This window comes from Rhinoderma darwinii, chromosome 2, assembly GCF_050947455.1.
Source record: "Rhinoderma darwinii isolate aRhiDar2 chromosome 2, aRhiDar2.hap1, whole genome shotgun sequence".
In the NCBI taxonomy this organism is placed as follows: Eukaryota; Metazoa; Chordata; class Amphibia; order Anura; family Rhinodermatidae; genus Rhinoderma; species Rhinoderma darwinii.
Genome location: NC_134688.1, coordinates 315936061 through 315961653, shown reverse-complemented (window position 1 = coordinate 315961653; position 25593 = coordinate 315936061). Strand labels below are relative to the sequence as shown.

Below are 25593 nucleotides of genomic sequence, written 5' to 3'. Positions count from 1 at the left end.
TGAATGTAATGGTGATTCTTTTGTATCAGTTGCTTTCCGTTTGTCTCCGTTCGCTAGGTTTCCGTTCTCTTGAACGGAAATAAAAGTTCTGCCGACGGCGCTTTTGTTTACGTTTAAAAAAAATGGAAACTTGGCGAACGGAGACAAAACGGAAAGCAGCTGATTCAAAAGAATTACCATTGAAATCAATGGTAATTCTAACGGAACCATTGCTTTTTCGTTTAATGTATCGATCCTCTCTTCCTCTGATGGAATAGAGGTAAACGTATAGAAACGCTAGTGTGAAAGAAGCCTTACTTTAATCGTTTTTTAATTCAACTTCAGCCGTGCCTGTACTCTTCTTCTTACTATCCCACTCGTGTGATCACTTATAAAATTTGTTAGTTATGCTCTGTATTATCACTGAGGCCCCGTGCACACGACCATGCCCGTAATTACAATCTGTGATTACGGCCATGGCCGGCTGCGGACAGTCATCTGCATTTGCGGACCGTGCTCCCATTATAAAGTATGGGAGCATGGCCCATAAAAGAAAAAATAGGACATGTCCTATTTTTTTTTACAGAAGGTTTGTACGCCCATAGAAATGAATGGGTCCGTAATTGCGGACGTAATCTACGGTCATGTGCATGGGGCCTTACTCTTGATTTTGTAATGTGTCCGTAAAAATGTTGGTCTGTCCGTGATTTTTAGCTCAGTTGTCCCGAAATTTCTCAAGTGGAGGTTGGCAACGATGCCAGGGAGTCTTCGGCGAGCGGAGGAGCTCCCTCCGCTCTGAACTAATTCCGAAGCAGGGAGCTGATAGTTTCCTGCTTCAGAATTAGTGGCTACTCCTTGAGCGGAATCCCCGTTGCCGATGATCTGGACATTGACGTCAGTGGCTCGTCCTGGAGCGGAATCCCCAGCCAGAGTCGAGTCTGCAGCGGGGATTCGCTCAAGGAGTATCCACTGACGTCACTGTCCATATATGGACAGTAACATCAGGGCTTCCCTCTAGGAGCGGAATCCCCGGCCTATGCTCTGGCTGGGGATTCCGCTTCTAGAGGGAGTCTCAATGGCGCGGTCTACAGGGTGGGGGTAGCACAATCTACAGGGAGGTGGCACTATCAACATGGGAACTGTGGCACTATATAGGGGCACTATCTACATGGGCACTGTGGTACTATCGAGAGGGCACAGGCACTTTATATATGGGCACTGGCACTAGGGGCAGCTTTGGGGTATTATACTGTATAAGGTCAACTAGGGGGGCATTATACTGTATGGAGCAGCTATGGGGTCATACTGTATGGGGAGGCTATTGAGGCATTATGCTGTAGGGGGGCTTTAAGCTGTGTGGGGCAGTTATGGGGCATTATACTGTATGGGGCAGCTATGGGGGCATTATACTGTATGGGGGCATCTGTATGGGCATTTTACTGTATGGGGCAGCTATGGGGGCATTATGTTGCATGGGGCAGCTAAGGGGCATTATGTTGTATGGGGAAATTTGTTTGGGCATTATACTGCATGGGGGCATCTGTGGGCATTATACAGCATGGGAGAATCTATGTGGGCATTATACTGTATGGTGGCAGCAAGAGGGCAATATACTGTGGCACTACCTACATGGGCACTGTGTCACTATCTACAAGGGCATTGGAACTAGCGGCAGCTAATGGGGCAATATACTGTATTGGGGCATCTATGGGGGCATTATACTGTATGAGAGCAGCTATGGGGCGTTATGCTGTATGGGGGAAGCTATGGGGCATTATGCTGTATGGGGAAATTTGTTTGAGCATTATACTTCATCAGGGCATCTGTATGGGCATTCTACTGCATGGGAGAATATGTGTGGGCTTTATACTGTATGGGGGTATCTGTGTTGGCTTTATACTGTATGGGTGCATCTATGGGGCATTATACTGTATGGTGGCAGCTAGAGGGCATTATACTGTGTAGGGGCAGCTATTTGGTATTATACTGTGTGGGAGGCACTATGGGAGCATGATACTGTGTGAGCTGAATCGGGTGTGTATGGGCGGGGATTGGGTGGGATTAGAGGCGTGGCTTAAAATAATTTTTTTCCCACTCTTTGTGATACTTGAAAGTTGGGAGGTATGCTGTCTACTGGGGCCCTGTATCTAAGGCTACCACATGGTAGGCTTAAAGGAGTTGCCCAGTCCCTATAATCGAGATAGGCCATCAATAGCTGACGGGTCGGGGTCCGACTCCCGTGACCCCTGACAATCCGCTGTTTTGAAGGGGTTGCAGCGCTCGTACAAGCACTGCTTCCCCTTCATTTCCCTTACTTGCTCACAGTGGGAATTACTGACACGTCTGTGTCGGCGATTCACAGTGTGAGAAAGTGACCGGAATGAAAGGGAAGTAGCGCTCGTAAGAGTGCTGCACCCCTTCAAAACAGCTGATTGGCAAGGGTTCCGGGAATCGGACCCTGACATATCCGCTCCAGCAGACGTTGGTATTAAACTTACCCTCCTCTTCGGCCGCAGCTCCATCCAGGGTTGGGATGTTGTGCACAGCGCTGTGACGTCAAGGCCTCTGCTGCGCTCCGGAACGTGGAAGTACTGTCAGTTACTATTGTAACGGGGGCCTGTGTCTTTTATTAAATAGGCCCCAGTTACTAACACACTCAAGTAATAAATGGAATAGGTGGACTACAGTATCCAGAAAGATGATCAATATTCGGGTTATTTAGTTTAGAAAAAAGGCGGCTGAGGGGTGACCTAATAACTATGTATAAATACATCAATGGTCAATACTGAGTACTTTCTCTGTATTGAATTATACCCAGGTCTGAACTATAAGGGTACAAACACACAGGATGGATACGTTTAATGAAAAGTACACTTCGTATTCGCCTTGAAAGCCGCGGGAAATTCCGCCAAAAAAACGCACCAAATTTTGGTCCAGTTTTTCGGGCTGCATGTCCACTGCGAAAATTCTGCAGGAATAATAATAATAATAATAATAAAAAAAAGGGTTATACTTACCCTGGCCATAGTCATGGCTATGCATCTCTCTTCTTTTATTTTTTTTTATTTTTTTGTATTTTAGTTATTTTGTATACGAATCTTCTTTTTTTTAAATACATTTAGATTTATAATTCATAACAAACAAAACTTTTTACATCCATAAAGAAATATAAGTAAAAAACGAAAACAACAAAGAAAAAGTTAAAGAAAAGAGAGAAAAATTTAGAGAAAAAAAAAAAAGAAGCGAAAGAACTAGCCACTTCATAAAATAACAACCTAGAGGTTTGGAAAGTGTTGATTTCTTATCCAGGGCATCCATCTTTCCTGGAATAAATACTTTCCCACCTCCCAATCTAATCCTAGGACTTTCTCATACTGAAAATATGGATTTACTTTATTTATTACTTCAGTAATATAAGGAATTTTATTTGTTTTCCAGTTGAATGCAATTATATTTCGTGCTGCATCTAAAATTCTTTAAGTCTTTTTGGCATTGTAGCGTGTAATTTGTTCAAAATTCATCCGCACTGCTGCAACTGTACTATGCTGCGGAAATCCGTTGCGGTAAAAATCTGCAATGTTTACACCTAGTGTTTTCCTACCCTAACAAAGAGGCATCCCGTACGTCTAGAAGAAAGAAGGTTTCATGTTGAAATCCAGCATGCCTAATCCCTCTTTCTCCAAACAATTGCCATCAGGGAATAATGTGAGGGTACCTTAATGCACATTTTATCCGCCCAAAATTAAGCCGGTTCAGCCCACTTTCATTCAACTCGTCCGTATGACCAACTTAAGAGAACTGGCTGCAGCAGACCACCACTGCAATTGGAGACAAACCCCTCCGCCATTTGCCACATGAGAAAAAAAAATTGTCCCATTCCCTTCCATCTTCTACTAGGTCTTCTTTTTACTTTTTGAAAGTCATTCTGCAGCAATTGGAGTAAGGTACCCTTTAACACTTCTCCGCTACATCAAAATATTTTTTGTCAAGAAGCGCAGGAGATTTGTCAGGCCAAGCTGCTGCAAAATGTTTTTTAACCCCTTAGTGACCACTAATACGCCTTTTAACGTGATTCACTACTGGGCTTTAGGCTAGGCTGACGCCTTTTCACGTCAGCCTAGTCTAAGTCCTGCACGGGTCTCCCGTGCAGGCAGGAGCCGGGGCTCTGCTGTCTGATGACAGCTGAGCTCCTGCTCCAACGCCCGCGATCGAAGTTTACTTCGATCGCGGCCGTTTAATCCGTTAAATGCCGCCGTCAATAGCGACCGCGGCATTTAACTTTGTTTACAGAGGGAGTGCGCTCCCTCTCTCACCCATCGGCGGCCCGCGAATGCAATCGCGGGTCTCCGATGGGGTGTCATGGCAGCCGGGGGACTGATAAAAGCCCCCAGGTCTGCCCTGGACATATGCCTGTTAGGACGCGCCGGAGGCACGTCCTAACAGATTGCCTGTCAGATTTACACTGACAGGCAATAATGCTCTGTTATACGAAGTATACCAAAGCATTATAGCAGCGATCGGAACATCGCACAGTAAAGTCCCCTAGTGGGACTAATAAAATCAGTCATCAAAGTGAAATAAAGATTATTAATAAAAAGTACAGTAAAAAAAAAAAAAAAAACATTTTTTTCCATAAAAAAGTGGTTTTATTTAGTAAAAGTGTAAAAAAAAAAAAAAGTACACATATGTGGTATCGCCGCGACCGTAATGACTCCATTAATAAAGTTAATATGTAATTTAAACCGCAAAGTGAACACCGTAAAAAAAAAACGCCAAAAACTATGGAGAAATTGCAATTTTTTTCCATTGCCCCCCAAAAAAGTCAGAATAAAAATGAATCAATAAGTCCCATGTACCCCAAAACAGTACCAATCAAAACTACGTCTTGTCCCGCAGAAAACAAGCCCAAAAAATCACTACATTGATGGAAAAATAAAAAAATGACGGCTCTTGGAAAGCGACGATGCAAAAACAAATAATTTTAGTTCAAAAGTGTTTTTATTGTGCAAAAGTCGTAAAACATAAAAAAACCTCTACATATGTGGTATCGCCGTAATCGTACCGACCCATAGAATAAAGGTCACATGTTAATTACGTCGCATAGTGAACGGCGTCAATTTAAAAACGCATAGAACAATGGCGGAATTTCAGTTTTTTTTTATAATCCCCCCCAAAAAGGTTAATAAAAGTTAATATAAAAATTATATGTACCCAAAAATGGTGCCATTAAAAAGCACAACTAATCCCGCAAAAAACAAGTCCTCATACAGCTATGTAGACGAAAAAATAAAAACGTTATAGCTCTTTGAATGCGAATAGCATTGGTCATTAGGGCCTAAAATGGGCTGGTCACTAAGGGGTTAAAAGGTGAAGCTTCAAGTCATTTACTGTTGATAGACGCAACACTCTCCCTCAGGACAATACAAATGTGGGAAGGGGTTTGGCAACAGGATGAAGAGGAGGTGAGAAATGGCTGAGGGGTTGGGAGCCCGAGACATTCCATGTGAGAGAGTTGAGAACTCTCCAATATGACAGCAGAGAATTCTGAGCTTGGGAATTTATTGTTTTTAATATTATTTGAAACTCTATTTTTTTTGCTTAACGGCAGTGAATACGACATGAATACAAAATGAATTTGCTCACCCACTACTGATAATCTGTATTTTGTTGGACGCTTCACTGCTACTGCAGTTCACTGTTGGATCTGCTCTGAGATTTGACAAGGGATAAAAAATGCAGGAGGCAAACACACTGCGCAGCAGCTGAGTTGTGTGAACCTACTTTTCCATAGTCTTTTGAGTGTGTAATAGTTATTGATATATATTTTACTTGTTTGCATTATATATTTTGTATTTACCTCTCTACTTCACAGTAGTGTTTTCATGGCTTGAAGAGCGAAAAAAAGAAAAATGTTGTTGTGCAGTTTAAAGGCGCGTTTAGACAACCTGTGGCCCGCCATGCAGTTCACTGTGAACCCTAACTATCGGGACATGCTTGTCTGTGCCCCAGTAGTTTAGAGAGATACGGCCATCAGGACAGTCAAATTCTTCTGTTGCAGAAAATGTTCTCACTTCCCTGATATATATATATATAAGTATAAATAAATAATCAGTGCAGGTTTTATTGCGGCCCTTGGGAGTGGTGCAATTTGACAATGTGGCCCGTGTAGCAGAAAATGTTGTTCTCGACTGATGAACATTAGAAATACCCTATAAATATAAAAGAATGAATAATTGTCGTCATTTTTATATATATTTCCTCTTATTGTGAACACATGCTTTATGGAACTGTTTTTTATTTTTTTCTTTAGTGGATATCTGGTCTGTGGGATGTATAATGGCTGAGCTTCTGACAGGTCGAACCCTTTTTCCAGGCACAGATCGTATCCTTTTAAAAATATAAAATAATATTAGCATGACCTCTTTCTCTGCCACCCTTTCCCTCCTTCCAAATAATCAATGATTTTGTGTTCTTTCCTTTCTTGCCTTTAGAAAATGTAGCTATTTGAATTGTGGTGGTGCTGTAATGAAAAAGTGTTTGAAATGGCTTCTTCTTACATTTTATACTCTTAACTGACTTATAACAGATTGTCCAGTCATGTAAATAAAGTGTAATTATATAATTAATATATTTTGATTCACCATTTTCAAGATTTTTGCTTGCTGTCAGTGAACGGAAAGGCTGAACACCTGTCCCGACCAGGTCCTACGCAGAGAGTTGTAATTTGTTACATTGTGTCTGTGTAGAGAAGAGCTTTTTTTTTTCCGTTTGGAGTCCTCTACAGGGGATCGTAGAGAGGTTTTTGCTGCTGTGTTTAGCTCACAGAGGATTTGATGGTTTGGTTCATCATAACAAACCCTCATGGATTTCAGCATTCCCGATCCTTTTGTTCTACTACAAGATAAGCCGCTGCCAGAGGTGTCTGATGGTAGCTTGACTCCCTTTCCCTCTTTGAAATAAACATTCATGCTCTGCCTAGCCAAACATGCATGTTTAGGACTGGGGAGATATGTTTTGTATGTATGGCCAACTTAAAGAGTAACTGCACTTTCACAACATTTTTGATATGTCATAGGGACGTATAAGAAGTTTTTATTGATAGTGGTCCGGGTGCTAAGACCCCCACTGATGGCTGAAACGAAGGTGCAGAAGCGCTCAGTCGAACTGTAATCTTAGTCGCAATTTTAGGCGTGAATTTTTAACCTGTGCAATTTCCGCCTAAATCCTAAATAAACTAAATTAATAAATGTGGCCAATGTCCCTGTAAGTTCTGATTTACATCTGATATTTCTACTTTAACCCTTTAGTGACCGCACATACGCCTTTTCATGGCAATCACAAAGGTGGCCTTATTCCCATGCATAGACAATTTCACGGCGCATCGGTATAAGCCCGGCATGGCAGGAGTGGGTGCACGACTTTTCCACGGCAGTCGGGCTCTATACGATCGGCGTTAACTCAGATCGCAGCTCTTTAACCCCCTTAGATGCCGCAGTCAATAGTGACCACTGCATCTAAGTGGTTTTACCCATCGGTGACGCCCAGGCCTGCCATGGCTAAAGATTGATAATAGATTGGCTGTCCGTTTTACACTGACAGGCAAGAATGCTTTGGTATAGTAACAAAGCGTTATACAAGCGATCAAAAGATCGCATAGTGAAGTTCTCTAGTTGTTCATTAAAATGTAATAAAAGCGAATCAAAAAGTCCCATGTACCCCAAAATGGTACCAATGAAAACTACGTCTCGTCCTGCAACAAACATGCCCTTATATGGCTACATCGATGGGAAAAAAAAAATGGCTCTTGAAATGTGACGCTGCAACAATAAATTATGTGCAACATGTAGAGGTAGAAATGGTTGGCACTACCCGTAGCTTGCAGCGTCACAGATTCCTGTCTGTGCTTGTGCTTACTGGGACTTGTGGTTCGACAGCCTTTTTGTAGCGGTGCTCAGTGCGTATAAAAGTAAGACTTTAGAAAATATCAACATGTAGAAGAATAGACAGCACGACACTCACCACTTGCAAAAAAGGTTTCTTTTTATTCTATGTTGAGGCAGGCAACACGGGATTAGAAGGAATTAGAGCCTACGACCGTTTCACGTCCTCCAGACGCTTTATCAAGGCCTTGATAATGCTGCAGTTCTGTTGCGTTTTTAAAGGAAATAATGGATGGACATAGTTTTCACCCATGTTGAAGTTTGTTAGGTGCTTCCTGTATATAGTTAATTACAATACATTGCAGAACTGTCAGCAAAAACACAAGCAGTTCAGAAACAACTTTTGCAGCGCGGTCATTAACTCCATGTGGTCGGACATTATGAAGATGCAGTTAACTGCACAAAGAACACATTGTAATATAATAGCAGCCGTCTGTCTTATAACACAAATTTCCCCATTGACTTCTATTGAAAAATGACTTGCTGCGGTTTAAAAACGCAACATAAACGCACCGTGACTGCACCGTGTGGCCTTACCCTTAGTTCCTCATCTCTGCTTGCAATCATTTAATAGGAAGCTTCATTGTGGGTAAAATTCTGTCCATGGCCATGTGATGGACACACAGTTGCTGGACTAATTAGTTACAGTATGTATTTTAACCCCTTCCCGACATTTGACGTATCCATACGCCAAAGTCAGGTAGGGGAAGTATAGAACGGGCTCACGGAGTGAACCCGCTCCATACGATGCCGGTGTCGGCTGTATGTTACAGCCGACACTTCAGAGTAACTAGCGACCCAACGATCGCTGGTTGAAGTCCCCTAGGGGGACTAAGAAAAAAAGCAAAAATGAGTAAAATAAAGGTTTTAATAAATATTGAAAGTTTAAAAAAAAAAAAAACGTTTCCCATTTTCCCCCTAGAGCATAGTAAAAAAATAAATAAATAAACATAATTGGTATCTCCGCATTTGTAAAAGTCTGAACTATTACAATATATCATTATTTAACCCGCACGGTGAACGCTGTGAAAAAAATTGTAAACACCAGAATCTCTATTCTTTGGTCACCTCATTTTCCACTAAAAATAAAATAAAAAGTGATCAAACCATCGCATGGACACCAAAATGGTATCATTAAAAACGACAGCTTATCCCGCAAAAAATAAGCCCTCACACCACTTAATGGACGGAAAAATAAAAAAGTTGTGGCTCTCGGAATTTGGCGACACAAACGAAATTTTATTTTTTACACTTAGGTTTTTACTTGTAAAAGTAGTAAAATATAGAAAAAACTAATTGTATTGACCCAGAGAATAAAGTTAAATGTTGTTTTAATTGCACAGTGAATTCTGTAAAAACGACGCGCAAAAAACAATGGAGGAATCGCTGTTTTTTTTTTTTTTAATTTTGTACCCCACAAATATTTTTTTCCCGTTTCCTAGTACATTTTATGGCACAATAAATGGTGCTACAAAAAACTACAACTCGTCCCGCAAAAATCAAGCCCTCATAGGACTATATCGACGAAAAAATAAAAAAGTTATGGCTTTTGGAATGTGGGGAGGAAAAAATGAAAATCTGAAAAAGGGCTGCGGCGGGAAGGGGTTTATTGAGCAGAGCACCTGTGTGCATCACATGACCAGAATTATTATCCACTGGAAGTAAACAATGAAGGTCCCTTTTTAATATTAATGACCGCAAGCAGAGATCTTGCACACTGAGAAATTGATACAGGACATATATTGAAAAATTGTATCTCTTCATTACAGAAAGAATTGTTTGCTGAAACCAGAATACCCCCCAAGAATTGTGTGTGCCAAATCCCTCTGCACACAAGTAGATGTAATGTGGGACGTTGTAACTGCTTCTGATCTAAATGATGGACAAGTGAAAAGAAGCTCGCTGTAGCACTGCTGTAGTGGCGTTACATGCTGTCTTTACTTCAAACATTCATTCAGCAAACCTCAACACCCAGTGACAGACGTCATTATAATAGCAGTGCTTCGGAGAATCAGATTGCAGAATATTGCCCCCTCCATTGCTATAGGTGCCCATAGATCTAGATTATAATTAAAGGGGTTTTCCCAAGTAATACATTTATCACCTATCCACAAAATAGGCAATAAATGTGTGATAGGTGATAAATGTGTGATTGCTGAAACCCAGATTCTTCTTCATCGCATAACCGTGGTAAAGAGGCGTTTGAATGGTCTATGGCACTGATGGAAACAGCCTTGTTCACAAGCAAATTTTTTGTATTCTGTATTATTTTTACATTTTTTTTTTTTAAGGGATTGTCTTGTGAAGACCACTCCTGTCCATATGCTCTATTAGGGCATGTTCACATCAGCGTTCGCTTTCCCTTCAGGGGTTCCGCCGGAGGTTTCTGTCGGGTGGACCCCTCAACGGAAAGTCAAACGGAAACCATAGCTTCCGTTTGCATCACCATTGATATCAATGGTGATGGAAACATTGCTAATGGTTTCCGTTTGTCACCATTCCGGCAGGTTTCCGATTTTTTTTTTGACGGAATCAATCGCGCACACCGGTACCTTGATTTCCGGAAAAAGCCGAACGGGAACTAAGCAGCTGAGCGCTCACACGAGCGCTTCTGCCGCTTCATTTTAGCGAATTTGGTGGGGTTCTCAGTGCTCGGACGCCCACCTATCTAAACTTCTGACATGTTACTATGACATGTCAGAAGTTTGAAAGTTTAGTTGCCCTTTAACCCCTTTACATCAAATGCTATTTTCTTGCAGAATCTTATTATTGCCATGGGTTCTCATGATAATTTGAAGATCCTGAGGTGTCATACCTGGCGAGTGTGTTACCTTTTCTCGCAACGTGTTCGCTAGATGTACCACTTCAGCAGTGCATTTCTACTGTTAGCCGCTCTTCTCAGTTTCACCAGCAGATGGCTGCAAGCTATAACTGTTCAGCATGCTCAAGACACGTCTTTTTTTTAAACCTTCAAGGATTTTGTTACCATTTAGCATGTTTCTTAAAGAAGCATTCCCACCATTTTATTTTTTTTCTGGCCCATTAGAGAGGCACATTATGTAAATTGTGGTGACGGTGTGCTTCTTACCGCTGGCTGTGTTTCTGAGTTATTCACTCCCTTCTGGTCCTCAGCTGTGTCATGTGACCAGCAATAGGACTGCCACAGCGTCTCGCGTGTGGACAGGAAGTCAATTTCTCCATTCATTTCTATAAGGCCGGATTCACACGTGATTTATGGTCCGCAAGTCGGCCGCATTTCCCGGACTGAGCACACTGCAGGGAGCCGGGCTCCTAGCATCATCGTTATCTATGACGCTAGGTGTCACTGCCTCTCCGCGAAACTACTGTGCCGTACTGAAAACATGTTTTCAGTACGTGACCGTTTTCGAGCAGCGAGGCAGCAACTTCCAGCGTCATAGATATCGATGATGCTAGGAGCCCGGCTATACTGTCCGCAGGTCGGCCGCATTTCCAGGACTGAGCACACTGCTCAGTCCTGGAAATGCGGCTGACCTGCGGACAGTATATCACGGACTGAACACGCTCGTGTGAATCTGGCCTAAGACTCACAACAAGGCTGTGATAGGAATGAATAGAGAAACTTTCTGTCCACACATGAGACGCTGCGGCAGTTGGGAGTCCTATTGCTGGTCACATGACACATCTGAGGACCAGAAGGGACTGGATAACTCAGAAATACAGCCAGCGGTAAGAAAAATACCTTCACCACAATTTACATAATGCGCCTTTCCAACGGGCCAGTGAATAAAAAAAATTCTGTGAGTGCTTCTTAAAGAGCCGTTCCACACATCAAGATGGCCATATACTGTATATTAGAACAATAGCCAACATATGGGAATTATGTATTGTTTTTACTTATAGTAATACTGTCCTTTTCTATTTTCAGTTTTGGTGGCCAATTTTCTTTTTAATGTGAAGGCAGCGAGTTTAGCCATATCAATTGTCACTTTTCAATTGCACAGTTAATGTATATAGTTTAAGGTTGAAAATAGACACCAGTCCATCAAGTCCAGCCCATAATCTGACCGTGTTGACCCTGAGGAAGGCACTTTTCAATTAGCTTCTCAAAAACGAATGCTAAAACTGTCAGTTTGTTATTGATGTTTGCTGTTGCTCTAACTTCAGATTTACTAATATATGACCAGTTATGTTCTTTAAAGTGGTATTCTTATTTTTTGAAGCGATTGCATATGTCTAGGAGATTACTTCACTTTATGATCGCTTCAGGTCTGACCTCAGGAACCCCCACCGCCCCCAAGAATGAACCTGCCAGTGCGCTGATTTAGCACCGCAGGGAAACACTGTGAAGGGGGACGGCAAGTGCTAAATGAGGGCTGTGACCTCTTTATTCTCGGGATTGGTGGTGGGCCCAAAGGGCGGACCCCACTGATCATGAAGTGTTGCCATATCCTAGGTAATAATCCTTTAAGGTTTAATGAGACTGTGCAGTTTTCTCCTTTAGCATCTCCTTACCTTACCTAACATTAGTTTTGCAGGTTATTGATGCCATGTATTTATGAAGGTCTATGTGTTTCGATGGTATCTGACATCAAACACACCTTTTTTTTTTTTTTTTGTCTGATGCTACAGTCTTTTTGCCTATTGCCAAACTCTTAATGACATCCATTTTGTGGGTAAGCAAGAACTAGATGGCAGACAATATCACTGCAGGATCAGACTACATAGGGTTTGTTTGTCGTCTATTACAATGCAAAGCTAGGCCTATAAAGAGTTTAAACGGTATTTGTTAATGTTGAAGTCCATTTGGGGTTGTTGAATCCCCTGAGCATCTGAAAACTTGTCACCCAGTGTGCAGACAGCCATCTGTACATATGAATCCAATATGGTGGGGTTTTTGGTGTTTGCGTCCTCTTATGAATTGGTGCTCTAAAGAAGGCATTCTGCCCCAAGCTGGCGACAATATCCGGGATTATCAAAGCAAATAATTCCTGTATATAGGAACTCTTCTGAAGATTGGAAAACTTCTTTAAACATTGCCTTATTGTTTTGCCAAGAAAATGGGACCCTGTCATGCAGTTATCCCTATTAATGCCCATGAACTTCAACAAGGTCAGTATAGATTGTCATCTTTTCTGCAAGCTGGTTAACTGGAATGCCTGCTGTATGAGCTTCTGCTTCTTACTATGATAGTGATGTCTGTCGCTTTTAAGTCAATGACTTTTCTTTTGCCTTCAGCCACTGTATGAATGCGAAATTGTGATCCTTCCCTTTGGGTTTTGCCATCCCAATTTTTGTCGGTTTTATCATATCCCTGTTACTTTTCACATCCTTTTTCCATCCATAGAATGGTGCAGAGGGCATCTCATCACTTTAGTGGTCTGATCTGTGGAAGCTGCCTCACATGTCACACATTTTCCTTCATAATCCACATGTAGATATTGATCAGCTGAAGCTTATTTTGAGGTTGGTTGGAACCCCTGAGTCAGAGCTCCTGCAGAAAATCTCCTCGGAGGCTGTGAGTGTGTTTAATTTGTCACCACGGACATTATGCATACACTGCATCCTGATCTACTGCACTCGAACATTCATGTAAATTTGATATACAGACGTTACTAATCATTTGTATGGATGTTATAAAATTAATGAGGTTTCAGATGTATGACTGTCCATAAATTTCACACACCTAAAATGTTGGTTTCAGAATTTTCCTACACCATATAATACCTTTGGTTTAAAGTATTTAGAAGTTAATACCGTAGGGACACTATATTGTAAGTGTAATGTCTAACAAAACAATTTCATGACAAAACATAACCATTTGGATGACACAGTTAAGCCATTCCTGCACGCCTGTCCCTTCTCCCTTACCTTGCTGTTTTAATAGAATACTTTAAAGGGAAATGGTCATCAAACCTAATTATGTTGAGAATAATGTTAAAACATTTCCCTTTTTTTTTTCCATTATAAAAATATTCAGAATTGATAAAATATGCGGTAAAGATTTCTTTATAGCTTTGCGTGTCCGGGGGTGAATCTGCTCTTAAGGCATACCTAGCGTTTCAAAAATACTTCAGATTCTTCAGTATCTTTACAGTTGTTTCTCTCCGATCTTAAATTGAGATCTCAACTATAAAGTAGAGATATTGAATTTGAGAATTATGGGACAGACATTGTGTAAATGAAAAGGGAACCCCCTTAATGCTATCGCAGTTCATTCAATTTGGTTTCATGATCACTTCCGTTAAGTGTTTTGCAGTGTTCCAGGATCGCATGCGCGTCATGTGCTAGTATACTGGGAAGGGAAATGTGATTCTCATCGGGAGAGACCGTATGTGTGACGATGGCTTTACTTCAGCATGGAACATTTGTAACCGGAAGCTTAAGCATGGCCTACATAAACCTTGGTCCTCACTGGGTGCATGGTGTTTTTTTATTTTGCTTTATTGAGAGAACTAGTGTGTGTGGAATCATTGAGTTGCATCCCTGATATCAGTGCACTGTGTTCTGCTTATAAAGCCCTTGACAAGGCTCATAAGATATTAATCAGCTGCAACAGATTATGCGATTGACTGGAACACCTCCCATTTATCTCATTAACAGGATGCCTAGCCATGAGGTGAGCGGGCAAGGATTGGGGTAACCACTTGCCAGTAACCTTGCAGTGTGGTAGAAATGCTAGGTTTCTGCAGCATAGCCGATGTCTTATAATCGCCTAATATTTTTGAGCGCACTTATTTGCTATTCATGGAAATGTTTAATATTTACAGTGTTTTTTTTTTTTTAGTAATTTAACGAAACTACAAAGCGTGTTTAGGTACACTGCGATAATGCCTTACTTGGGCTATTGCGTTACTGCAGATGTGACTGGTTACTTATGTCAGCTCTAGTTTTTTTAATGGAAACAATAGCGTAGTCCACTACGCTATTGTTTTCGTGAAAAAAGTGGAACGTTACGGAACGGAAGCATTACCATTGAATCAATGGTAATGCAAATGGTAGCTATAGTTTCCTTTCTGCTTTCTATTCATCTGTTCCTCTGACGGAATGGACGAATGGAAACACCAAACAGAACCCAACGCTGATGTGAACCGGCCCTATTAAAAACTGAGACTATTGACCAGTATTACGCCTCATGCACACCACCGTGTGCGCCGGCCGAGTCCCATCAGTAATCCGAGGAAAGATAGAATATGTCATATATTTTCTCGGATTGGAGACGTGGATCATTTTTCACAGACCCGATTCTTCCGCTAAAGTGACTGGGTCCATGTAGACTATCGGGTGCCACTCGGATGCCGTCAAAAACGGCCCAAGTGGCACAACGGTCGTGTGCATGAGGCGTTAGTTGTAAAATATGTTCCAAAAAACATAATTGGCCAGTCATAGGTTTTTGGTTCTTTATAAATATTTATATAATACCCAACATTTTGTTTTCAAGTTTAAGATCATAAATCATTTAAAGGAAAGGGGTCATGAATTTATAAAAAAATATTATTTTGTGTTTTTATTTATTTAAATATGATTTCATTTATTTATTTTTTTCACAATGTTTTTTTTACATTTTATTTACACTTTTTTACTTTACTGTGGGCTGTCATTTTTTATTACGTCTGTGTATGTGTCTCTTCACAACACACACACAGATGCTGTATGGCAGCTACAGGGCATAAGAGATAGGGACGGGAGCTGTTATCTCCTAAGCTTCTGCCGTTCTAACTCTGAACTGCACGTTATCTGTGGCATGCGCAGTTCAGAGTGACCCAGCATAGAAGCTGGTTTGTAGGGGGAATGTCATCGCCATTTTGGTGAAGACCTGCAGCAGGTAAGGTGTGGGTGGGGTTGTTTTGCATGTTTGGGGGGTGCGTGTGTGTGGTCTTGGGGGGAGGCGAGTCTGTAGAAGAGAGAGTGTGCATTGGGGGTGCATGTGGGGTGTTTTGCGGAGCGGCTGCATTTGTGGGGGGGCACCATGATGCGCCAGAAATATTTATAACTTAATATTTCTGTCTGGTCTCTAGGTCCCTTGCGCCACAATAGAACTACAGTTCATTGACGTCTAGTTTCTAATGCGGAGCAGGGGAGAAGACCGAAGTCTGCTGTAGGCGAGTATAAGATCTTTTAATTTTTATACTAAGTGTTACAAATTTTTTGGGTTTTGCAGGTTCCGTTGAACCTATTGGACTACGTCGTAGATTCGATGGACTACTGTGATCTACATTTTATTAAATAAAATGTTTAACGAGGGTCTTGTGGGGAGTTATTAGTTCAATAAAAAAATATTTTCTTATGCCTCAGTTTTTTTAATACTTTACTAGCGCCTTAGTAATGGCAGTTGTCTTACAACATTCATTACGAAGGCGGAGATTAATGTTAGCCAGTAAAAAGGCTAGCAGTAACCCCCGGTTATTAACCCGGTACCCACCGCCACCAGGGGTACCGGGAAGGGTCAGGTACAATCCAGTACACGACAATCTGTAGTGATGGCCGGGGACTGGGGTGACCGCAGCCTGGGAAGGGCCAAAAAACGTGGCCCTTCCCACCCTGGTAATGCTGGGTTGCGGCTGCTTTATTGTATCTGGCTGGTTATGAATATGGGGGGGGGAACCACACGTAATTATTCTTTATTTTTTTTAAATGATGTGGGCTCCCCCTCTTTTTCATAACCAGTCAGATACAATAAAGCAGCCCTTGCCTAGCATTACCAGGGTAGGAAGGGCCACGGTTTTCGGCCCTTCCCAGCCTAATAATACCAGCCTGTGACCGCACAAGTACTGCTTTTTACTGGCTAATACTAAGCCCCGCCTTAGTAATGGACGTCGTCAAACAGACAACTGCCATTACTAAGGCGCTAATAAAGTATTAGTAAACTGACACACAAATCCTTGTTCAGTTTTTTTTTTACGCAGAAACCGTGTCTGATTCTGTGCCATAAAAGACACGAAATCGCCCTGCATTGATTTTAATGTGAGGCAGGGGCGTCTTCATCCCGGGCGGCTTTGGACACTCGCGGGAAAAAAGACTGCCATGTTTTGTTTTTTTGTTGCGGCTTCCGCCTCTGACCTCTTATTGAAATTTATAGGAGGCAGAAAAAACCTGCGGCCCTAGTCTGAGTTTTTTTTCTTTGCGTTTTTTTGTTCGTGGTTCTACAATGGTCGCGGGCAAAAATCTGACAAAAAAGCGCAGGCAGTACAAAATCTACCTCAAATCCTGAAGGAATTCTGAGGCCGATTTTTTATTTTATTTTTATTTTTCCTGCCTGCAAAATACTCATGTGAACAGGGCCTAAAGGTGCATTTACACAGTGCAGCCTTGCTGCGTTTTTCCCGCGTGGCAGAAAACCACATCGAAAAATGCATGCATTTTTCTGGCAATTTTTTCCATTCAGGTTTTCAGCTGCGTAGTGAAAACATGGCAAAACCGCGCTGTGAATGCATCCTAAGAAAATATTTTTTTATTGAAATAAAAACCCCCACACAATCCTCATTAACCATTTTATATAAGAAAAAAAAAAATAGTCCAACGAATCTATGAGTTAGTCCAAACGGTCTAGCGGAACCTGCAAAACAAAAAAATTAAGTTAGTAATATGAAAAATAGAAAAAACATATACTCGCCTACAGCAGTTTTCTCCCTGCGCCGCAATAGAAACTAGACGTCAATGAAAAATAATCTCCTTAGTGTACGTTCAAATGGTGCTCAAAAAAACTACATGCAAATGTTTCAAATACACTAGCGGTTTTTGTGAACACTTTTTAATATACAGGCATTTTTACTTGTTTTTCGTGCTTTTTAAACGTATTTTGTGCGCGCTTGTTGCACCTTTTTTTTGGAGCATAATTAGGACTCCCACGGACTATGGGAAGATTTTACGCACCAAAGAATTGAGCCAACGCCTCTTTTTTTACGCATCACGTTTTGTAAAAAAGCGCCACGTATGTACTAACCACGCGCTTACCCATTGATGTAAATGGGAAGCTTAATCGATATTTTTTTGATGCCTTTTTGTCGCACAAAATGTGCCAAAAAATACATAAAATAAACGCTTTGTGAACCGGTCAACCGAAACGTCATTCATTACAGGGTCTTCCCTTTTTTACTTTCATCATTCTTCGCCTTTGTGCATCCTATAGCTGCTGCCATTGTAAAATCCCCCCCAAAATGGAAGCTTGACAATTTGAAGACTCCTGGCTTGTAGCCAAAAATAGGGAGGGGGGGGTGAGTCTCCCCACATTTACAGCAGCTGTGGGTCAGGTTGCTTTGCATGATTCACCTTGCTGTAATTCTGGGAAGTGCTCCCTCTGGTGGCCAATTAGGAAAACATGTCAAATTTATTATTTAGTTTTTAATTCTTCCCACCTTGTGGGGAAAAAAAATACACCAAAAGAATGAAAAAAAATCTAATAAGTAACATGCTAAAAATAAAAAATAAATAAAAAAATTTCATTTGCGACGCATTCTCTTAAATTACATAAGTTAGTTAGTGGCCATGGTTCCTAGTATTGCTCTGACTGTAGCCTTCAAAGATAGGACTGGCATAGGTTTGTAAGGTGCATTGCATAAATTATATAGCATCTATAGTACATTGCAATAAACTAGATTTCGATAAGTTCTGCTTTGAATAAACATCAACCAAACAAGCTGTAAAGTGCTTCAAACTTTTATTAGGGGTGAAGTGCTCAAAAATGATAAAACAAATTTATATTTTTCTCATTTTAATTTTGAGGACTCACCTTTTCTGTTCCTTTTTTAACTAAAAGGTTTAAACCAAAAGGAAGCACAAGATAATTCTGGTAAAATTAACTTTTCATATGATTTCATATTAACCCTTTCAGGACCAGACTAATTTTCTTTTTTTATGCTTTTGTTTTTTCCTGCCCGCCTTCAAAAGGTCATAACTCTTTAACTTTTTCGTGGACACAGCCATATGAGGGCTTTATTTTTACGGGACACGTTGTAGTTTCTAATGGTACTATTGAACATTGTGTAATGTACTGGGAAGCTGGAAAAAAATTCAGAATGGGGGGGAATTGGAAAGAAACAGCAGTCCCTCCGTATTCTCATGGGTTTCATTTGTACGGTGAAAATGACACGTTATCTTTTATATAGTTTTTGTTAGATTTTAGTACTTTTTAAAAAAAAATGTAATTTGAAAGAAACAAAATAAAATTTGCAGTCGTATTGTGACCCCCGTAACTTTTTTAAATATTTTTGTGTACAGAGCTGTTTAAGTCGACTTTTTGTACGTGGAAAGATGTAATTTTTGTTAGTACCATCTTTGGGAATGTCGGGCATTTTCGATCGCTTTTTATTACAGTTTTTTTGAGGGGTTGAAGTGGCAAAAAAACTGTGATTCGGCCATTTTGACTTTTCCCGCTACAACGCTTACCGTATTGGATAAATGTTTTTATAGTTCGGGCATTTTCGGACGTGGGGAGACCTATTGTGTTTGTTTATTATTGTTTGTTTGTTTTTGTATGTGATTTTTGGAATTTAGGAACCTAGGCGATTTTGAATATTTTTTTAAAAAACTTCCTTTAGTTTTACATTTTTTGCTATACTTTTATATAGCCCCCCGATCATTTGATCGCTTATGCCATATGCTGCAATCTCACAATATTGCAGTCTATGGCAAAATTAGTGCATTGCTATTGGGACCTGCCACAGGCAGGTCTCAATAGCAATCTTCCTATAGTAGGGCCTGGAGCGTTCACAAGGCTCCCAGCTGAGGAGAGGAATACACCGGCTCCTACCCCTGAAGTAAAAGGGGCAGTAAAAATCCCTCAGATGTCGGTGGTCAAATCTGACATCGGCATCTGAAGGGTTAAATGCTTGCGATCAGAAATGTCATTCTACATAGCAGAGACCCGGGACTATGGTGCCTACTCTGCTTGGCAGGCGCCATATTTAAATACCCTTTCCCGACATAAATCTACAGATTAGCAACGAGAAAGGGTTAATAAATGTTATACACCATCACTGCACTGAAAAACTGATAAGGCAGGAGCAGCGGCGGATGTAAAAAGGTAAGTACATAGTGTTTTGTTTCAACCTATAATCATTTTATTTTAAAAACCTTTTTTTTTTTAACGCTGTTTGGAAAATGATACTCTGTTTATATATTCGTATCTGTTTTGTGTGTGTTAAAGCAGTATATGTTCAATAGTACGTATAGATATGTAAAATATCCCAGATCCCTCCACCATACGTCTTACATTCAGCAAGCTCAATGTTTTTTTGATGAAATGACTATATTGAGAATAAGCGTTATTGAGATCATTAGTGATACTGTAGAACCCATATAGGTAATGAGACCAAATTAGCTTGTTTTCAGCAATTGTATATTTTTCTGGAGATATAACTACCGTATTTTTCGGACTATAAGACACAGTTTTTAGCAAGAATAAATCTTGCTAAAAAGTCCCTGCGTCTTATAGTCGGCAGTCAGGGGACCCGGTGGCACCGGGCCCCCTGACCGCTCCTTACTTAACCCCTTCCTGACCCGTGATGTGCTGGCTCATCATGGAACGGGGAGGTGATGATGTATGGAGCGGGCTCACGCGCTGAGCCCGCTCCATACACTGCATGTGTCCGCTTCTGACACGCTGCACTAACGGCTAGCAACAGTGATGGCGCTGTTCCTGGCCGTTTAACTAGTTAAATGCCGCGGTCAATAGCGACCGCTGCATTTATATTGGTTTTCCTATGAAGGACATTTATGACATATCCACAGGATATGTCATAAATGTCAGACCTCTGGGACCTCCTAAGCCCCGTTCTATCTTACCCGGCTCCGCTGTCTTCCGGCCACTTCACTTCCTGGTTACATGGTCGAGTTACGCAAACAGCGTAACTCGCTGAGCTACGCAGTTTCCGTAACTCCCATAGAACTGAAGAGTAGTTACGGAAACAGCATGCTACGCTGCTTCTGTAACTGCCATTCACTACTATGGGAGTTTCGGAAATAGCGTAGCTCAGCGAGTTACGCTGTTTCCGTAACTCATCCATGTATTGCAGTGTATTGTACCAGCACTCTAAGGTTCAAGTCCCCTAGGGGAACTAATAAAATGTGTGTAAAAAAAAAGTTAATTACATTTTCAGGTGTGTAAAAAAAAAAAAATGAAAGTAAAAAACAAAACATTTCCCATTTTTCCCCAAGCACAATGTAAAAATAAAAAAATTGTTATCGCTGCATCCGTAAAAAAAGGATTACAAAACTATTACAATATAGCATTATTTGACTCACACAGTGAATCCTTGTCTTTTGTTCACCATAGCGCTAAAAAGAATCAAATAAAAAATCGTATTTACCAAAAAATGGTGCTAATAAAAACGACAGCTCGTTCCGCAAAAAATAAGCCCTCACACCGCTGAAACGATGGAAAAATATAATTTATGGCTTTCAGAATGTGGTGAAACTGAACAAATAATTTTTTTTAACGAATAGTATTTTCTTTGTAAAAGAAGTAAAATATATGAATTTTTTTCCTATTTTCTGTTGTCTAAAACCTGGGTGCGTCCTATAGTCAGGTGCGTCTTCTAGTCCAAAAAATACGGTAACTTCTGCCTTCAAATTCACTGTTTTATTTTATTCTCTTTTGCTGTACTGTGTTTTATTTTCTTTGGTTGTAACAGGCCCGGAATTACATCCAATCACTGCCATACATGCCGAAGATGAATTTTGAAGATGTTTTTCTGGGAGCCAACCCTCAAGGTTTGTTAAAAATGTTAGACCACATGATTTACATTTCCATGGTCAGCAACCTTCGATCCTTCACAGATTCTTAAGATTCCTTAACAGACTTTTCTTTCCCATACTTTCTACTCAGCTGTAGATCTACTTGAGAAAATGCTTGTATTGGACACCGACCAGAGGATTACTGCAACAGAGGCTTTATCCCATCCATATTTTGCCCAGTACCATGACCCAGATGATGAACCTATAGCTGACCCTTATGACCAAAGCTTTGAGAGCCGCGAGCTTGATATTGAAGAATGGAAAAGTAAGTGTTTTACTAAACCTATTTTTCAGGTAATTCACTCTAAGGGCTCATACACACGGCTGTATTTTGGGTACAAATCTGTAGTATGGGCCCATACTGTTCCTTTGTGGGTCTCTGATTTTATGAAGAGGTTTTTTTTCCACGGATTCTGTGAGAATCTGCAGGAAAAAAATGCCTAATTATGGACCAATGTGGATTTTGTGTGCTGCCATACAGGGTCTGTGCATGCTGCTTTACAGGGCTTATTGCTTCACCACTTTGTGTGAACATGGCCCAGTTACATCTCTAAAATAAAGGGGGGATCATTTTTTTCCATGAATGATCTTGAAAAGCCTCTATTAATAATCTGTTTTTGGACAGTTTATTTAGATAATTTATATAATGTATTCCTGCTATATTTGGTCCTTTAAGTGTTTGGTACCGAAGAATTTTACTAATTGTTTATGCTGTCTATATCTCTTACCAATTGTATCCAAGGCTTTATGTACCTAGTACTTTAAATCAGGGGTGCACAAATTGCGGCCAGCGATGCTATTCTGTTCGGCTTCCAGCCATCAAGACAGGCATGCTTGTCCGTGTCCTGATATTTCAGAAAGAAACAGATGGCTTTTGACTATGCTACTGACAGCACCATTTTAGAGCTACTGTGGTAGATTTACTGTCTACGTTTAGACAATGTAAACTTAAACCAGGCAGTTAGAAAATGCGTCAAATTTATCAAAAGTTGGGCAGGATTTATGACAAATTTGGTGCATCTATTGACACACGCTAGACACGTTTGTCTTCCTTATATCACCTATTAGTTGGCTTACTTTACACCGTTTTTTGCTTTAAAATATTGCAACGTTTTCGATGCATTCTTAAGCCATGCCCCTTTCCGTAAGACCGTGCCTTTTTAATGTTAATGTGGCGCACAGTATGTACGCCAGAAATAGTGCTCAAATTGAGCCAGAACTCTGCCGCATTTTGAATAGTAAATCTGCCTCACTGTCTGGCACTGTTAGGCTGTGTTCACATCTTTTATAGTTTTCCATTGTTGTGCTCAGTCATAGGAGCAGAACTGTGAAAAAACGGAAGCACCGAATATGGCACATGGCTGACTCCGACGGTACCCATTGACTTTAATGGGTTCCATTGGGTTTCCATCATGGTGTTTGACATTTTGCCAGACAAAATAACTCTACATGCTGCGCTATTTTGTCTGGTAAAAACTACAAAATTTGCGTCAGCTGCTACTAACAGATCCACCGCTGGAGATGTTAACAATCCCTTATGGGGGTAACTATGGGGCTGTGAGTTCTATTGTAACACCTTCGCACACCAGGGTGTAACTGGATGTCCATGTTAACCATATCTTAACGCACATGGGCATACTGCGGTGTCCTGAAGTTAAGATGGGCACAGGAGCGGTACCCGTGCCATCGGCAGCTGGTGTCAGCTGTTATATACAGTCAACACCCTGCTACAATGGTGGCGAATGCAGTTATTGCCGATTTACCCCTTAGATGTAGCGGTCAATAGCGACCATGGCATCTTAGTGGTTGAAAGAGGCAGGGGCTCCCTCTGCACCCATTGGCCCCCCGCGAGGGATCACAGGGTGCCGATGCTTGCTATTTCAGCCAGGAAGCCTAACAATGGCCGCCTGGTAGACCATGTACGGAAGCCCATACAGTGGAGAAATTACAGTTACAATACATTGCACTACATAAGTACACTGTGTTCCAAATTATTATGCACATTGGATTTAAGTGTCATAAACATTTAATTATTAGTTTTTCAATTAAACTCATGGATGGTATTGTGTCTTAGGGCTCTTTGGATCATTGTAATCAATCTCAGACACCTGTGATAATTAGTTTGCCAGGTGTGCCTAATCAAAGGAAAACTACTTAAGAAGTACGGTCCACATTATTAAGCAGGCCACAGGTTTCAAGCAATATGGGAAAGAAAAAGGATCGCTCTGCTGCCGAAAAGCGTGAAATAGTGCAATACCTTGGACAAGGTATGAAAACATTGGATATTTCAAGAAAACTTAAGCGTGATCATCGTACTGTGAAAAGATTTGTGGCTGATTCATAGCACAGACGGGTTAGTTCAGATAAAGACATAATGAGGAAGGTTTCTGCCAGACAAATTAATAGGATTAGGAGAGCAGCTGCTAAAATGCCATTGTAAATCAGCAAACAGGTTGCAATGGCCGGGGTAGGGAGACAGACAGGTGAGCCCTAATCTACCCGCCACTCAGTCCCTGCCTACTTGCACGACCCATCCTAGGCGACGGCGTACAACTGGGCGACGGTCCCTATTCTCAATACGTGCACAACAGACAAACAGACAAGGGTACACAGAAGCTAAGGGAAATGGGGCAGTTGCCCACGGCAACAACGTGAGCAACAAGAGTAGTGAACGAGCCGAGTCAAACCAGGAGTGTGCGAGGTACCAAACGCAGAGCAGGAGCGTAGTCAGTAAAGCCAGGGTCAATATGAAGCAGAGGTCAATAGTGCTAGCAGAGCCAGGAAGCAAGACAGAATCACAGGCAAAGGACGAGCAGGAAATTAAGTTATAAATAGACCGAGGGCGGGAGCTAGCTCCGTCTGGCCAGGCTGCGATAGGTTCTCCCACTCCTCAGCCGACTAGCCTGAGTGGTAGAAGATCGTGTCACTCTATCAGACCTAGGAGCAGATGCAGACTGATTAACCAGGGGCGTTGACACAGAAGCGGTGTCTGGCAAATCCTTTACACAGGTATTTGAAGCCGCTGGTGCCTCTGGAGTCCCGCGAACCTCAAGGTCTAGGATCCTCCAGAGGTTTGCAAGTGTGCACAAAGCTATTATTCGGCCACCCCTAAACAATGCTCACAAGCAGAAACGGTTGCAGTGGGCTCAGAAATACATGAAGACTAATTTTCAAACCGTGTTATTTACTGATGAGTGCCGTGCAACCCTGGATGGTCCAGATGGATGGAGTAGTGGATGGTTGGTGAATGGCCACCATGTCCCAACAAGGCTGTGACGTCAGCAAGGAGGTGGCGGAGTCATGTTTTGGGCTGGAATCATAGGGAGAGAGCTGGAAGGCCCCTTTAGGGTCCCTGACGGTGTGAAAATTACCTCTGCAAAGTACGTAGAGTTTATGACTGACCACTTTCTTCCGTGGTACATAAAGAAGAACCGTGCCTTCAGTAGCAAAATTATCATCATGCATGATAATGCACCATCTCATGCTGCAAAGAATACCTGTGTGTCATTGGCTGCTATGGGCATAAAAGGAGAGAAACTCATGGTGTGGCCCCCATGTTCCCCTGACCTCAACCCTATTGAGAACCTTTGGAGCATCCTCAAGCAAAATATCTATGAGGGTGGGAGGCAGTTCACATCAAAACAGAAGCTCTGGGAGGCTATTCTGACATCCTGCAAAGATATTGAAGCAGAAACTGTCCAAATACTCACAAATACAATGGATGCAAGAATTGTGAAGGTGATATCAAAGAAGGGGCCCTATGTTAACATGTAACTTGGCCTGTTAAGTTTTTTTTGATTGAAAGAGCTTTTGATTTCTGTAATTATGACCTCCTGATGCTGCAAATTCAACAAATTACCATTTTAGTTTTCTTTACAACCTTTAAAATGTTTTGATCTCTGTTGTGCATAATAATTTGAAACAGTGCATTTTGAGTTTTTTACTTCTAAAAAAAATCTGT

General features: G+C 41.3%; 1 protein-coding gene across 4 annotated transcripts in view; it reads left to right on the top strand.

Annotated features, from left to right (window-relative positions):
• The window catches only part of LOC142743131 (mitogen-activated protein kinase 14), a 196142-nt gene that overhangs the window by 144737 nt on the left and 25812 nt on the right, over window positions 1-25593 (top strand). For 3 of the 4 annotated variants that reach the window (XM_075853548.1, XM_075853551.1, XM_075853550.1), the window contains 4 exons: window positions 6290-6361; window positions 13337-13416; window positions 21530-21608; window positions 21724-21897. In XM_075853548.1, coding sequence (XP_075709663.1) covers window positions 6290-6361; window positions 13337-13416; window positions 21530-21608; window positions 21724-21897 — 405 coding nt within the window. Of the gene's footprint in view, window positions 1-6289; window positions 6362-13336; window positions 13417-14437; window positions 14518-21529; window positions 21609-21723; window positions 21898-25593 lie in introns of all 4 variants that reach the window. The other variant, XM_075853549.1, reaches the window with a different exon arrangement.